This window comes from Oryctolagus cuniculus, chromosome 7 (genome assembly GCF_051225735.1).
Source record: "Oryctolagus cuniculus isolate XC-2025 breed Fujian yellow rabbit chromosome 7, ASM5122573v1, whole genome shotgun sequence".
Taxonomy (NCBI): Eukaryota; Metazoa; Chordata; class Mammalia; order Lagomorpha; family Leporidae; genus Oryctolagus; species Oryctolagus cuniculus.
Genome location: NC_142873.1, coordinates 152626238 through 152643139, shown reverse-complemented (window position 1 = coordinate 152643139; position 16902 = coordinate 152626238). Strand labels below are relative to the sequence as shown.

Below are 16902 nucleotides of genomic sequence, written 5' to 3'. Positions count from 1 at the left end.
TTGCCACCCTGTCCTGCCTGTCCTCATCAGGGGTCCCACTGGTCTACCCAGCGCCAGCTCTGGGGTCCCCCTGCGTTTGAGCCCATGGGGCTTGAACTCATCGCCAGTGTGCCAGGCACCTGCCACTGACCTTCACAGGCAGGTTATTGTGGACCCTTGACCACAGCTCTGCAGCCTCCTGCTGGGACCATCCCCACTTTACAGACTAGCACACTGAGGCTTGGCTGGTGGTGTGCTCCAGACTGTAAACCACAGGCGGCAGGCCCGGGTTTGATCGTAGGTCATTCAGACCGCGAGGCAGTAATGCCTTTTGTGGCTCGGTGACCAGCATTGCCCACTTGCCTTTCTCAGCCCCACCCTCGGTGTTTATCACCTGATGGCTCCACCCACCTGCCCTCGGCGGGAGCCTCCCACTTAGGGCAAGCATCTAGAGTGTGGTCCCTCTTGGGCTGGCGGTAGAGCGAGTGGTGGGCTTAGCACGGTGTTGTCTTTGCCTTTGTCTCACTCCTGGTCCTCGAGGCCCTGGGGCGTTGGATTGGCCACAGTACCGGACCCTGGCTTCGGAGGCAGCAACTCTGTCTGACCGCAGAAGCCACAGTTAGGAAAGAAAGACACACGCACTCAAGCGCATGGCATGGCTGTACCAAACAGGCACACATCCCTGGCTCGGGTGGCGCTCGCCTAGATGTGGTGCCAGCGCCCGCCCAGGCATCCCCACTGTCCCACCCTCTCCCGAGGGTGCACAACGCAGACACGGATGTGCTAGAGCAGGTATTGCCCTCAGGTGAAGTTCACGGCCACACTCATCATTACTCCATAGGTCGTCTTGTGCCCGCTGTTCACACACGCACGTGCACACACCCTCACACACTCGTCTGCCCCCTCTGGGTGGCCAGACCTGGCTCCTGCGTGTTGGTGTCTCAGCTCGAGCCTGGCTCTTGCTTCTGCGTGGAGCCCTCAGGCCACTTGCTGAGGCTGCCTTGGCTTTGGAGCGGGAGTCTTGCGTTGTCTCAACCGGGGGGAGCTGAGCTCATGGCCGAGAGAGGGCAGAGGACCTGGCCTCCCGACGGCCTGGACTCAGTGGGACTTGCCGGATGTCCTCCGTAGCAGGGCTTTCTGGAAGAGGGGTGGGCGCCTGAACTTCTTGAGGGACCTGAGCAAATAAGTGTTTGGTGGACGTTTGCTGCATGATTGGAGAGGAGTGGAAGAAAGAGCTTCAGGAAGAGGTGTAAGGATGGATGAATGGGAGGGCGGATGGATGGACAGAAGGACGTATGGGTCGGTGGGCGGGTGGATGGATGGATGGATAGGTGGGTGGGTGGATGGGTGGGTGGATGGGTGGATGGATGGGTGGATGGATGGATAGGTGGGCGGGTGGATGGATGGGTGGATGGATAGCTGGATAGGTGGATGGATGGATAGGTGGGTGGATGGATAGGTGGGTGGATGGATGGGTGGATGGCTGGATAGGTAGGTGGATGGATGGATGGATAGGTGGGTGAGTGCATGGATGGGTGGGTGGATATATGGGTGGGCAGGTGGGTATAGGGATGGAAGGATGAGTAGAGGGATGGTTGGCTGGGTGGATGGACAGAGAGGAGGAAGGAGGAGGAAGATGGAGGGACAAAGAAAGAACACCAGTCTCTACAAGTGTCTCTCTCTCTCCCCAGCTGCTGTTGACTACCTGGCCAAAAACGTGAGTCTGTCCACACAGCGCCGCATGAAGCTGGGGGAGCACTCCGCCGTGCTGGGACTGCTGCCTGTGGAGACCGGCCAAGCCTACTAGGGCCCGGGCAACCTGCCCCCCGCCCAGCCCCGCCCAGCCCCCTCCCCGCTTCAGCCCGCTCCTGCCCCTGGTGTCTCAGGAGGCCACAAGGGGAGCCCAGTCCCTTCTCATCGCCGGCCCCTGGAGGTGCACAGCCCGTGTGTGTTCCCCTGCGCTTCCGGACCCAGAGTGACCCCCTTGGTTTCTCCCTCTCAGCCCCCGCCCTGCACTCTCCCCAGAGGGTGTGGCCAGCCCATGGTGCTCTCGCCGTGCAGCCTGTCCTGGGCTCCGGGCCACCTCTGGCTCACCCTGAACAGGCTCCCAGAGGAGAAGGATGGTGCCTGAGACTCGGGCCGGGGTGCAGGGGGTGCCCTGGCGGACGTGGAGAATAAGGCCCCAGGGCCGCTCTCAGCTGCAGGTGCTGGGGGCCGGCCCTCCCAGGTGGGTCAGTGGCCCAGTGTCGGCAGCACAGCCTTTGCCGCCTCTGCGCACTGGGGCTCCAGCAGAGGGGGTACCCGGCCCTGGGCTCTTCCCGGGGAGTAAGCGAGGCAACAGTCTGGCCTCCACGCAGGGATCAGGAGGGCTTCAGGACCTTCCCCACACACCCCTGCTGGGTAGGGGGAGACACAGCCCAGGCAGGAAGAGGCTCTGTCAGGGAGCGGGGCCACATGGGGTGGGGGCAGGGCTGGTTAGCCCCAAAGCAGACACCTGGAAGCCGAGGACTCTGCCTGAAGCCCCACCTCCAACTTGTCTACTCCACGTGGGGCCTGGACCTGCAGAACCTGCCGGCTTCCTTGGGGAAGGGGGCCCGGGTGAGAGGAGGCTCAGGATGGACCCTGCATACCCAGGACCCCTCTGCTTGGGGGTGCGAGCCTTGGTTGGCTAAGGTGGCAGCTCGCAGCCTTCAGATCCACAGCCCATGGAGCTGAGATTCTGCCCAAAGCCTCCGGCAGAGCCCCCAGCCCCGCCCACACATGCCTGATCTCAGAAGGGGCTCCCTGGGGGCTGCAAAGACCTTTGGAGCTGGGCTCCTGCACCCAGCAGGGGTCCCCCCCCCCACTTACCCACAGATAAGACCTCCCAGTCCCCTCGCATCAGGGCATGTGGCTGTCTTCGCAGAGTGGCACGGTTCAGTGTTGACGCACGCCCAGCCCGTGACGCAGCACAGCTGAGCTGAGGTCCGGTCCGTGTGGCCGCTTTGCAAGGCACCACCCCCTGCAGAGGGAGATACCAAAGGTTCCAGAGACGAGGGAGAAGCACCCTCCTTCACCACTCAAGCTCCATTCTCTTGAAGAGCTGGGCCCTTCGGGGGCCCTCCAAGCCCCTGTTCACTCCTCCCACGAGGCTTCTCGCCACCTTTGTCTAGTTGCCAGCGTCGTGTGCGTCTTCCCTGTCAGCATCGTTGTCTGTTCTGCCCTTGGCTCACCTTTGTCAAGTGCTGCTGGAGGGCAGGGCACCCGCCTTGTGCACCCGGCACCTGTGATGTGCACACGGCACTGAATGCATAAACATTGGACCCGATTGTCCCCACCTGGGCGCGAGAAGCCAGCCCTATGCTCAGTCCATGTCTCTTGTCCCCACCCAGCACAGCGCCCCCCAGAGGGGAGGGCTGTTGCCTCAGTGTCTCCCGAGGTCTCCAGGAAGGCTGGACGGGCAGGACCCGAAGTCGCTTGTCTGCGTGGACATCACCGCTGTGACAAATGCTCACCTGCTTCTCGTCCTCGGCTGTCCTGGGCGTGGCCACAGCAGCTCAGATCTCTGAGAAGAGCCTGGTCAAGTGAGTGGGGGCCGGACAGACTGTGGTCGCAGTGGACACCCAGACGCCTGTGGCCCGTCAGGGTCAGCCGAGGCTTCAGCTGGGGCTCCAGCTCCAGGAACCCCGGTTCTCCAAGCTCCGGACGAGAGAAAAGGCGTGGTGAGCTCCTCCCGACGACCAACCACTTCATCCGCATTCCTGGAATGGTGCATCTGTCCCTGGAGGCCTTCTCAGGACGTGTCTGAGGAGCAGGGATCTCAGGTGACATCAGGACCATGCAGCCCGACCCCTGACTCCCCCCAGAAGGTGGCATTCCAACGCTAGGACCAACGCCGAGTGTCTATCCCCTAGGGAGAAATGGACCCCACACCTGCCTGGGCGTATCCAGACGGCTTCACCCGGCACCTCTGAGCCCGTCCCAGGCCACGGTCTCAGTAGGACTGAGGAGCCCCGCCCTCCTCAGCAGGATGCCCTTGACCCGGACAGGTTGTCCCTAAAACCTTCCGTATTGATGTGTGTGACCGGCTCTGTCCATGAAGCTCCACCTTGAGCCGGCAGTTTCACCAGCGACGACGCTGGACGAGTGGCTCCAGGCCTCCATCTCAGTGGGGGCTGGGGGCCACAGTCGGAAACAGAAGGCCTGGCCACCCCAGAAGCCAGCCTCAGCCACCCCTGTACATAGAGTCCATAGCAGATAAGAGATGTTCCCTTCAACTGATCGCCCGTAGCTGTCGGTCCTGCTCGCGGCGGGGGCGAGGGGGGCGGGGCCTCTGCCGAGTTCATTGTACATTAGTTGGAAATGTGGTGACGTGCTGTTTGTTTATAGGAAGTGGACTTTTTTATACATATATAAATATATATACACACACACGCTACAACAGGAAAGCCTGCGGTGTGTGTCGTGTTAGTGCCAGGGACCACCTGTAGGGACCTCTCTGCGTATCGTGCGTTTCAGAGTATACATTCCTGGCTCGGCCGGGTCCCTCCGGTCTTGTCGCTTTGTGTCTCCATTCGGCGTGTCGCTTCCTCCTGCCGTGACGAAGAGCCTCGGGGTGAGGCGTGGGAGCACTTGCTCTTCTACACCTGGCGGACCGTGGCTGTGCCTTGGCCAGAGGAACGAGCAAGAGAAGAAGAGGGGCGGGGAGGAGGCGAGAGCGAGCGAGGCCCGAGTGGAGCTCAGGTCGGGCTCCTGACTGTGGCCGCCCCGCCCAAATCCAGGCAGCTGGGGAGACCTGGACTGTGGATCCTGGGGCTCCATGAAACTCCACGGTTGTCACTGGGGCCTCTCAGGTCAATGCTGCCACCAAACCCCCCCAATGTGTCCTTCTGAACTGAGTGCTTTTGGGGGCACGCAGGTCTCGCCTCCCTCCCCTTGCAAAATGGGAAGCAGCGAATGGGGTCCACCAGCCGCCATCTCGAGACGCTTCCAGACCCCCACGTATCTGATGCTTCTTCTGTTGATTCGGACGCAGCCCCGCCCTGCCTGGGGAATGGCCACAGAGTTCTCTCTAGATCATTCCTTCCTTGTAACTACCACGTTGCTGCTTCCGCGTTTTCCAGCCATTTTCCTCCCCACGGAAGCGAGTGTGTGTGCGTGTGAGTGGGGTGCGTGCGTGGGTGCGTGCGTGGGTGTGTGTTTAAATATAATCGCACCATAATTTATTCAGCTATATGGAGTAGTACACTAGGAAGAGAAACTGGTATTTGCTTTAACTACCTGCTGCTTGTACGTGCTTCCTCTGTAACTCAGGCGTAACTGTTACACATTAAAAGAAATTAAAAGCATTTGCAAGTTTCTCTGTGCTCAGTGGATTATCGCTATGTGGCTGCCCCACGCGGGATGGGTGGGGGTGGGGGTTCTGACCTGCTTTGGAAGGTCAGGGGAGGAAGTGGGTTTCTCCTGCACCCTGCTGGCTCCCCCAGTGCCGACCGTGCAATGGTTGTCTATTCGGCGTTCGACCAGAGGATGCTGGGACTGAAGAGTCGTTGGGCAGCTGAGAGCAGCGCAGTGCCAGGGGAGGCGGCCATGCTCCGTTCTCTTTGCCGGGACGTGACTGTCCTGTTGCTAAGCTTGGAACCTGGAAGTGGAGACAGCAGGAAGCTTCCACGTTGTCTTAGAAGCAGAGCCGGATGCAGGGTGGATTCTTGGTGGAGCCAAGGGAGTGAAGGGCAGGGGAGAAGCTCAGCCAGGGGACGACCTCCGCCACTGGCTTCAGCCCGGTGCCACAGAGAGCTCGCAGTGTGGGCTGCGGCACCAGTGTTAGCCCCAGCTGGGGGTGGAGGAGGGGCTGGGCATTTTGTACCGTGACACCATTCAGTCGCTGGCTGCTGGCTGTTCCAGGGTGACAAGCAAGTGACTTAGAAGGCACGCCTGCCCAAGCAGCTGTGTTGCTCTAACAGAGTAGCCGATACTAGGCAATTTATGAGGAACAGTGCTTATTCGCCTCATAGGTCTGATGGCTGGAAAGTTCTAGAATGTGACACCAGCATCTACTGAGGGCCTCTTTGCTGCATCGTCATGGGGCTGAGGACACCCCGAGGGGGCACAGCAAGCGCTGACTCTGCTCTCTTATAAAGCCACTCATGCCATGGCAGGGCCCCACCCTCATGACCTCATCTAATGACCTCCCAGAGGTTCCGTCTCCAAATACCGTTCACATCCTCATCCGGGGGTTCAGTGTGCAGCAATGCACTTCCGGGGTCACCTGCAACCCCGCCCTCCTTGCAGCAGGTGGAGAAGGGCGCTGTCCCGAGCACCGCTGGCGCTGGAGCCGGCGGGAAGGAGGGTTCTGGGGACTCCCACTCCAGCTCTTAGGATTCCACCGGAGTCAGGCCACGCCCACTCATACTCGTGGTCCTGCTGCACTTGAGCCCAGAGGGGCTGGCAGGTGGGAAGCAAGACCCAGTGGACGCCGCTAGGGACTGCCCCCCAGAACACATTCACAGCACTACCCTGAGGGTCAGACGCATGGGGGACAGGAGAAGGGACATGGACACGTTCCTGGGGCTCCCCTCTGCTGTGTCCCTGCGGGACCTGGAGGGGACTGCGGGAGGGGTGACCCCTGAGTCCCGTTAGGAACACGCACCAGCGGATTAGGGAGGAGCTTTTACCCCCTCATCACTGTCACAGCCCGAGATGGGGCTTTAACCCCGATGCCCAGGGAAGGAGGTCAAGGGTCAGAAAGGAAAGGTCAGGTCACCTGCCCAAGCCCCATACCCAGCTGGTGGTGGGGACCAAGCTCTTCCACAAAGGTCACCATGTCACATTTTATTAAATATTTTTTATTTGAGAGGCAGAGTTACAGACAGAGGGAGAGAGAGAGACAGAGGTCTTCCATCTGCTGGCTCACTCTCCAAATGGCCACAAAAGCCTGAGCTGGGCCAATCTGAAGCCAGGAACCGGAGTGTCTTCTGGGTCTCCCATGGGAGTGCAGGAGTCCAAGCTCTTGGGCCGTCTTCTACTGCTTTCCCAGGCCACAGCAGAGAGCTGGATCGGAAGTGGAGCAGCCAGGATGTGAACTGGTGCCCATGTGGGATGCTGGTGCCGCAGACGGAAGTTTATCCTACTACGCCACAGTGCCAGCCCCACCTTTTAATACTGCAGGGGTCTGTGAGGGTGGGTGTCCAGGGTCTCTACCCTACAGAAACCAGGCAGGGCTGCCCTCTGCCAACTGGCTCACGCTCCAGAGTCGGCCCAGGGACAGAGCCCTGCAGGTCACCCTGTCATCCGGTGGTGTCACCAGCCAGCAACCCAGGACATCAGCAGTGCAGTGGCCCCTCAAGAATTCATAGTACATTCACCACCGCCCCCACCGCGCCCAGAAAGACGTTCACCACCACGCCCAGAAAGACGTTCACCACCACGCCCAGAAAGACGGGCACGTGGAGCTGGGAGAGGAAATTCGTGTTTGCAATCCGCTTCTGCACATCCGTTGTCAGTCCTCTCAACAACCCGATGAGGGCGCTGTGCTGGGTTTCCTGACCCTGGAGTGAAGTCGCTGGCCACAGCCCCTCGGCTGGAAGGCACGGGAGTCAAGATTCAAACCCAGACCCAACTGATCCTGAATGCCCTATCGCACAATCACCTGACCACACGGTGGACAGGAGTGTGTGAGCGGGAGGGACAGTGCTGCCTGAACAGAACTGTCCCCATCAGCTCCTGTCACAGGGCTGCTGCCCGAGGAGTCCAGGGCTCAGTGACTCACCGCTGCAGAAGCTAAATCTCACGGTCAGGGTGTGTAGGCCAGCCACGATCAGCTAGCGTGGGCTTGGACGGTGGGGGAGGCAAGTGGCTCTCCAGGGTGGCTCCCAAGATTCCTGCCTCTGGCTACGCACACGCCTTGAGGGTCGGTGGAATCTGTGACTGATGGGCCTCGACATGTGATGGCATCGGAAACGCTGATGGGACAGCCGCTGGTGGGCTTGTGTTAGGCCACGTAAGTCAAGCCTGGAGGGAGAGTTGCCTGCTGGCTTGACAGACAGGCACTGCTACTGGGGCCAGCGTTGAGGCGTAGTGGGTAAAGACGCTGCCTGCAGTGCTGGCATCCCATAGGGGCTGCAGTTCAAGTCCCAGCTTCCAATCCAGCTTCCTGCTAATGCACCTGGGAGAGCAGCTGAAGATGGTCCAAGTCCTTGGGCCCCTGCCATGCACATAGGAGACCCAGATGGAGCTCCTGGCTCCAGGTTTGGGCCCAGCCCCAGCTGTTCTGGACATTTGAGGTGTGAACCAGCAGACGGAAGACCTTTCTTTCTCTTTTTCTTTCTCCCTCTCTGTAACTGCCTTTCAAATGAGAATAAATCTTTTTTTAAAAGACTTATTTATTTTGAAAGGCAGAATTAGAGAAAGGCAGAGAGAGAGAGAGAGAGAGAGAGAGATCTTCCATCAGCTGGTTCACTCCCCAAATGGCAACAATGGCCACAGCTAAGCTGAGCCAGGAGCTTCTTCCAGGTCTCCTACGCGGGTGCAGGGGCCCAAGGACTTGGGCCATCTTCTACTGCTTTCCCAGGCCATGGCAGAGACCTGGAATGGAAGTGGAGCAGCCGGGACTAGAACCGGCGACCATATGGGATGCTGGCACTGCTGGCCGTGGCTTTACCCACTACACCATAGCATCAGCCCCAAGAATAAATCTACTTGTCTAAAGAAACACACTGCTGTGACGTGTGAGGGCCACGTAGTTGGGACGTGGAGGCACCTCCAGGAGCTGAGGGTGTCCCTTGTCCCACAGCCAGCAAGGAGTCACTGCTGCCCAGAGCCTGGGTGAACCTGGAAACAGATTCTCCCCTGTCAGGCTTTCGGATGAGAGCACAGCCCCCGCCCAGCCCTGATTTCCTCCCGGTGAGACCCCGCAGCAACTTGGGAGTGATAAGTGGGCGTGGCCTTCACCCATTAATAGAAAACTAGTTCAAATGGGCAGCTCAGCTCCAGGCCAGAGACTTGGGCAGTTTGTTCTGGGGGCCCATGACGGCAGACCGCCCGAGGTCAAACGTGCTATGGGGTCCCCTCCACAGTCTCCACTTCAAGCTTCTTCTCTTGCAAGCCTCTTGGCCAAGCTCAAAGTCAAGGCACGGGTGGGGGAGGGGGAGAATGCCCCAGCCACATCAGGGTCTGGAAAGGGCGGGGCTGTCTATAGGTGGAGGTGGCTGCCTCCCCGAGACCTCGTCAGGGCCAGGCCTCCCTGCCCACAAGTCTCACCCTTTGGTGAAGCCAGGCTTGAGACAAGCGACAGCTGCCCATGCTGTAAGGATTGGCGCTTCTCTCTGTGCTGGGCACTGGGTTTTCAATGGTTTTTGAAATTTTTGTTTAGTTGAGAGATGGAGAGAGAGAGAACGCCCATCTGTTGCTTCACTGTGCTAATGCCTGCAACAGCCGGGGCTGGGCCCAGCAAAAGCCAGGCGCCAGGAACTCAGTCCAGGTCTCCCGTGTGGGTGGCAGGAACCCAAGCACTTGAGCCCTCGCTGCTGCTTCCCGGGAGGCTGGGGGTCGAACCCGGGTACTCCGATCTGGGACCCGAGCATCTGAGTTGGTGTCTTAGTCGCAGGCTGAATGCCCGCCCCACCACGTGCTTCATGTGTGAGATTTGCCAAAAGTTCTTCTTCCTTTTTAGGGGGGGATTTATTTATTTATTTGAAAGGCAGGGTTACAGAGAGGCAGAGAGAGAAAGAGGTCTTCCAACCACTGGTTCACTCCCCAAACGGCAGTAATGACCGGAGCTGGGTCAATCTGAAACCAAGAGCCAGGAGCTTATTCCAGATTTCCCACGTGGGTGCAGGGGCCCAAGGACTTCGGCCACCTTCTACTGCTTTCCCAGGCCGTAGCAGAGAGCCGGATCAGAAGAGGAGCAGCCGGGACTTGAACCAGCACCCATATGGGATGCCGGCAGTGTAGGTGGTGGCTTTACCCTCTATGCCACAGCACTGACTCTGCCACAAGTTCTGAGAGGAGTGTTGGAGGCAAACCTTCTCTCTGGAAGCTGATTGCCCAGTCCTGGATCATCCTGGATAATCACGCACACGCTGTCTGAACTTCAGTGTCGTCCTCTGTCAATCTGCCATAAAGACAGCACCATCTTCCCAGGTGACTGCGAGGACTACATAAGGCAGAGAAAAAGAAACTGACCTAACTGTCCTTAGACCTGTGTGTCCTAACCTTACTAGACCAGTGGGTGTGCTTGTTGGCATTGCTGGGGAGAACCTGAGCTTCCTAGCAGCCAGGGGGAGAGCGGATGAGTTACGAAGATCTGGTGTTGGTGAGAAGACGCACAGCTGGGTAGGGGAAGGACACTGCACGGCGCTTTGCGTTAGTCTGCTTTTCATTACCTTAACTGAAACACCCGAGAGGAACTTCTCCGGGAAAGAAAAGTTTATTTGCGGTGGAGGTTACAGGGTGGGGTGGCCCCAGAACGTGGCGTCTGATGTGGCCTTGTTATGGTAGATAATAGGCACAGTGATTACACGGTGAGCCAGAGAGGAGCAGAGACAACCTAGGCTGAACTGGAACTCGAAACATCAAACCCCATCCAAGAACCTCCCTGCAAGGGCACACCACCCCCCTCCCCCCCAAATCCAGACTTCCCATCAGCCCCATCACTAGAGCAAGTCTCCATCCTTAACCTGTCAATCATGAAGACATCAGAGTTTAAACAACAGGGAAGACAAATCCTGCTCAACCCAAAATGTATACACATTACAACTCAAGAGCAAACAAGGGGCCGGCGCTGTGGCGTAGCGGGTAAAGCTGGCGCCTGCAATGCCGGCATCCCATACGGGTGCTGTTTTGAGTCCTGGATGCTCCACTTCCTACCCGGCTCTCTGCTATGGCCTGGGAAAGCAGTAGAAGACGGCCCAAGTCCTTGGGCCCCTGCACCCAAGTGGGAGACCTGGAGGAAGCTCCTGGCTCCTGGCTTCAGGCTGGCCCAGCACCAGCCATCATGGCCATTTGGGGAGTAACCCAACGGATGGAAGATCAATTGATCTCTCTCTGTAACTCTGCCTTTCAAATAAATCTTGAAAAAAAAAGAAGAACAGACTTGTGAAATACCTGAAGATGTGTGGGGAGGTGTTTTTCACACCCTAGTCTTCAATACAGGTTGAGAGCAATTTGATGCTTTTAATTTTCATTTTATTTGAAAGGCAGAGAGATGGGGAGAGAGAGCGTGGCGCTCCCTCCAGCAGTCCACTCTCCCGAGTGACTGCAGGACTCCAAGCTGGGCCAGACTGAAGCCGGGAGCCCAGAACGCCCAAATGGACGCAGGGACCCAAGTGCTTGAGCCGTCCCTGCTGCCTCCCAGGGTGCACGTTAGCCGGAAGCTGCATCGGAAGTGGAGCAACCAGGACTCAAACCAGGCGTCTGACATGGGCTGTGGGTGCCCCAAGCAGGGACTTCACCCCTGCACCAGAACTCGCCCCATTGGTAGCAACTTAGCCAAAGAAGTCCTGGCGGCAGGTGAGGAGACAACAGGATGTGATCCAGGTGACGAGTTCCTTCGTGGCTTCCTTCTTCCAAGGCTCATTTGGTGATGTCTGGAGGAGGAGAGTAAGCCCTTTAAGAAAGCCACACTTAGCATGACCTTTTCAGGTGGCCACATGGCCCAACCACCGGTGCCAGCCCCACCCCCATCCTAATGGGACTCGCTGCTCTACTTCCCTGCCCGCCCCCGGCAAAGTTTTCAAAGGACCCTGTTCCTGAACACGTGGCTCTCTTTCCATCTCCTGATCTCTCTGTCTCTCTCTGTTTCTTGGTTTCTCTCTCACTCTCTCTCTTACACTCTCCTTCTCTCTCTTTTTCCTTCTTTGCGCCTTCCCTCCAGACTGTCGGGTTTCCCCCAATAAACTCTTTCCCTTAAAAAACAAACAAACACACAAACAAACAAAAAACTGGCCGGTGCTGTGGCATAGCAGGTAAAGCTGCTGCCTGCCGTGCTGGCATACCCTAGGGGCGCCAGTTCGAGTCCTGGCTGCTCCACTTCCGATCCAGCTCTCTGCTGTGGCCTGGGAAAGCAGTAGAAGATGGCCCAAGTGCTTGGACCCCTGCACCCATGTGGGAGACCCAGAAGAAGCTGCTGGCTCCTGGCTTCAGATGAGCACAGCTCTGGCCATTGTAGCCATTTGGGGAGTGAACCAGAGTGAACCAGAGGATGGAAGACCTGCCTCTCTCGCTCTCTCTCTCTCTCTCTCTCTGGCTCTACATCTCTCTGTAACTCTTTCAAATACATAAAATAAATCTTAAAAAAAAAAAACCAGGCTTTTGGTAAGTATGGGATGGCCAAGAGCTGAACAGTATGTATTCTGGAAAAATTTGGAGTATATTATTTACTTAATAATTATTAAATTTATTATTAAAATTATTAAATAAGTATTACATTAATTATCTATGTAGAGACAATAACTATATAATACCTATATATAGCTATTGCACAGAGATAGTTCTAGATGTTTCTTAGAGACAGCATGACCAGGATCTGAGAATCTGTCTTCCAAGTCTACACTGAGACCATTCACGTTGAAGGTAAAGTCAGGTGGCCATATTCAATCCACCACTTCATCTATATCCCATACATCACCTCCTTTTGCTTATCTCTGTTGTTTTCTGTCCACTGGGTTATTTAAACGTGTTTTACTATGTTGTTTTAGTTTCTCTGTTGGCTTTTTTACTGTATCTCTTTGTAGTATTTTGTAGTGATTGGTCCAGGGATTATAATATACATCCCTACCTTTGCATGCATAGTCTGCTTAGGGTACTATCTTACCTATAAATAAAAATAAAATGTAGACATCTTAGAAGCCTTGACGCCACGGTCAGCCTCTGTGTTACACGTACATGCATTACACCTCTCAGACAACTGCATCCTTAACACACTGTAGAGCGCCCGGGGGAGCGTGGCAGCCTGCTGTACCCCCACATCTGCCGTTCCTGTCGCACCCGACCCCCGAGACGCCAGGTCTCCCGCTGGCACCAGCTCTCATCCGGCCAGAACCCCTGGGCTTCTGCTCAGAGCGCACGCGCTGGGCCAGCGTGGTCTTGGTCTTCGTTCACATTGGAAGGCTATCCCGGCTCAGTGTAGAATTCGGGGTTGGTGATCCCTTCCTTTTGGGGAAGATTCCTGTGTCTCCTGGCCTCTCTGGTTTCGGAGGAAGCAGCCACAGACCTTGAACTGCTGCTCCTTATGTGTGGCTACCTTTTCTCCAGGCTCCCTGGGTCTACGCTTGGCAGAAGTGATTACATTGTGTCTGGGCACAGTTTCCTTGGGTTTATCATCCGTGGGGATCAATGAAAGTCTTGAATCTGTATATTTATGTTTTTTCACTGAGTTTGGGAAATTTCCACCATTATTATTATTTTTTTTTGACAGGCAGAGTGGACAGTGAGAGAAAGAGAGACAGAGAGAAAGGTCTTCCTTTTTCCGTTGGTTCACCCCCAAATGGCCGCTGCAGCCGGCGCACCGCGCTGATCCGAAGCCAGGAGCCAGGTGCCTCTCCTGGTCTCCCATGTGGGTGCAGGGCCCAAGCACTTGGGCCATCCTCCACTGACCTCCCGGGCCACAGCAGAGAGCTGGACAGGAAGAGGAGTGACTGGAACAGAATCCGGTGCCCCGACCGGGACTAGAACCCAGGGTGCCGGCGCTGCAGGCGGAGAATTAGCCTAGTGAGCCGCGGCGCTGACCCCATTATTATGTTTTTAAATATGTTTTCTGCGTCTCTCCCTGACTCTTCCTGGTCAGGGATAGAAAAGTCAGATCTTTTATCATGGCCAAGCACGTCTCTGAGAGTCTGTTCCGTTCATTGTATTTCAGGAATTAATTTATTCAAAGAGCAGAGAGACCGAGACACAGAGCTCCCATCTGCTGCTTCCCTCCCCAGATGCCCACGATGCTCAGGGCTGGGCCGGGCCAAAGCAGGAGCAGGGGACGTGGCTCAGGTCTCCGTGTGTAGGGACCCAACTACCCGAGCCGTCCTCTGCTGCTCCCCAGGGTGTACATGTGCAGGAAGCCGGAATCGGGAGCAGAGTCAGGACTTGAACCCAAGCACTCTCCGAGGTATGTGGATGTCCCAAGTGGTATCTTAGCTACTGCACACCCCCCACCACTGTTCTTCAGCTCAGAAAATTTCTCTTGGTGTGGCCTCCAGTTCACTGAACTTTTCCTCTGTTATCTCTAATCTACTGTTACACTCGTCCAATAATTGAAAGATGCTGCTATGGCATGTTTCCACCGGGTTCTTTTTGACAGCCTCCGTTTCCTTGCTGAGATTTCTATCTTTTCATTTGCTTCAAGAACACCCACCTGCATCTCACGGGTGAGGTGCAATACCTGCATGAGAGTCTCTAGTATTTCCAGTATCTGGGTCATCTCAGGGTTAACATCTATTGTCTGTGTTTTCCCTTCAGCGTTGGTTTAGGGCTTAGTTTCCTGGTTTTTAGTATACCAAGGAATTCAGGACTTTTTGGATAGTTTGTTGGGAGGGTCTGGGGCTTGTGAAAATCCTCTGCAGTGTGGACATTCTGCTTGTTCCTTAGTTTTGTCAGGACCCGGCGGGGCAGACCGGCACCTGTTCAAGTTCAAACAGCAAGAGCCGTGTTGCCTTCTGCGAGCAGCGTTGCCGACGTCAGCCCTTTGCTTTGTCCTCGGGGTCTCTCCCTCTCCCCCCAGTGCCACTCGGTACGTGCTGGCCTCTCTGGGGCCCGGGTGGTTGCTTACATCCTCATTCAGTTCTCCAAGCCTTTGCCTTTTGAAAAAAAAAATGCTCATTCCACTGGAGACCAGCTGGTGCCCACGTCAGCTCAGACGCAGAGTTGGCAATTCCTCTTCTCCTCCCTCCTCCACGGCCCGCAGGGGTCTCTCTCTCGTCACGGAGTCCTGAAGAATGCGTTCTCTTAGTGTTTCCGCCTCCGACGCTGTCACACGGTGCCTGAGACTGCGCCTGCCCCCAGGGAGGAGGCACAAAAGGTAAAAGATTAAAAGAGAGAGAAAGAGAGAGAGAGAGAGAGAGAGAGAGCGAGCGAGCTCTGGCCTCTGTCCATGCTCGTCACAAAGTGGGAGCCCCGGGTTCCTCTATGTAGGGGGCCGGTTTTCTTTCTGTCTCGGGGTGCCCGTGTGTGACCACAGTCACCACAGTGGCTCAGGGCAGGGCAGAGGTTTGTGAGGGTTCTCTCACACTTCCCAGCTCAATGGACCTTTTGTCCTGGGCCTGTGACCAGAAAGACAGGCTGTGAAATCTGTCGCACCTGCAGAAAAGTGGGGTTCACAGGACCCCTGGTCCTTGACTGTCCCGGCACTGGGACTCAGACTTGGCGTGAGTGACCCTGGGAAACCTCCATACCCCGTCTGCCACTGGCCCCAGGCGTCTGCACCTGCCACTGGCCCTCCACTGTATCTGGGGACGAAAAGGGGGAGCGAGACAGCCTGGCTCTCAGCTACCAGGTTCTGGAAGTTACATGCCCCTTTCCTCTTGCACCCCATTGGCTGGAATCGGTCATGTGACCCCCATATGTTCCCGCAAGGGAGTCTGGGAAGTGTAGGGGAGCACACGGAGTGTTTGTCGAGCGGAGGTCCTAAAGCAGCCATCCTGGGAGCAGGAGACCATCGCAGCCCTGCCCGTGAGCCCGGGGGAAGTGAACAGGCACCGAGCAGGGCACCTGCCTGGTCCACCCAGCCGGAACTCCTGAGGGCTGCCAACAGTCCGCGCCAGCCCCTGGGAGTCTGGAAATCGCTCCAGCAGCCCGGCCAGCTGCCGAGGGGCCCGGAGAGGCTGGAGGAGGCGGGGGGCCAGGGCTCAGTAGGGGGAGGGCCCTCTCAGCAGTGGCTTTGCCAAGGACCCTGCAGATACCCCTGCCACCAGGCATAGAGGAGGACATGGTCCAGTTGCAGCTGGGGACACTGAGCCCTTCATGGAGACTAGGGGTTTTGTCTCAGGGTCGGTCCTCCAGGGCCACCACAAGGCCGAGGGCTTCCCTGGAAGTTTGTGCCGGAGGAGGGCCGTGGATAGCAGTGGGATGAGGCCACGCGTCCCCTATCCCCAGCAAGCAGTGGGGTCCTTGCCCTGGTGAGAGGGGAGGAGCTGGCCAGGGCCTCTCTGTGCAGGGGCTGCCCCTGGACGATCTCACCTCATCCTCCCAACAGCACCGCAAGCTAGAAATGATTATCCCCACTTTACAGACGGGGAAGCTGAGGTCCAGAGAGGAAGAAACTTACCCCGGAAGCCCAAGGCCGAGCTCAAACAAGAACTCTGTGTCCACACTTGAGACAGCACTGCTGGAGGGCAACTTTCTTTCTTTTTAAGATTTTATTTACTTATGTGAGAGCTGGAGTTACAGAGAGAGAGAGAGAGAGAGAGAGAGAGAGAGAGGTCTTCCATTTGCTGGTTCATTCCCCAAATGACCACAATGGCCATAGCTGAAGCCAGGAGCCAGGAGCTTCTTCTCGGTCTCCCACGTGGGTGCAGGGACCCAAGGACCTGGGCCAACTTCTCCTGCTTTCCCAGGCCACAGCAGGGAGCTGGATCGGAAGAGGAGCAGCTGGGACTCGAACCGGCGCCCATATGGGATGCTGGTGCTGCAGGTGGAGGCTCAGTCTACTATGCCACAGCACCGGCCCTCAGATGACACAAGGAGGGGCAGCCGCCCGGGCTTCAGTAGCCACCAAATCACCCCCAGTCTTGTCTCACCCATCCTCACCCCCCGGCGCCCCTCCACACCCCTGGTTCCTTTAGAGCAAACCCCTGACCTCACATCAGTTCCTCCCTGGGAGTTCCAGCCACGCCCTTAGCCACAGGGCCTGGCCCATCACGGAGGACAATCAAGCGTTTGTTGAACTGCAGAAGCAAACGATCTTAAGGACCCGTCAGGCTGGAAGTATGCGTGTGCGTCTCTCGCAGGCTCTCAGGA

At 57.1% G+C, this 16902-nt stretch overlaps 1 protein-coding gene across 4 annotated transcripts in view; it reads left to right on the top strand.

The window, feature by feature from the left end:
* Nucleotides 1–1920, top strand: part of PAX7 (paired box 7) — a 92766-nt gene extending 90846 nt beyond the window's left edge. For all 4 annotated transcript variants that reach the window (XM_089299240.1, XM_089299241.1, XM_051858050.3 and 1 more), the window contains exon 9: nt 1671–1920. In XM_089299240.1, the coding sequence (XP_089155366.1) occupies nt 1671–1786 (116 nt within the window). In that variant the 3' untranslated portion in view covers nt 1787–1920. The remainder of the gene's footprint in view (nt 1–1670) is intronic.
* Nucleotides 1921–16902: the final 14982 nt, after the last annotated feature.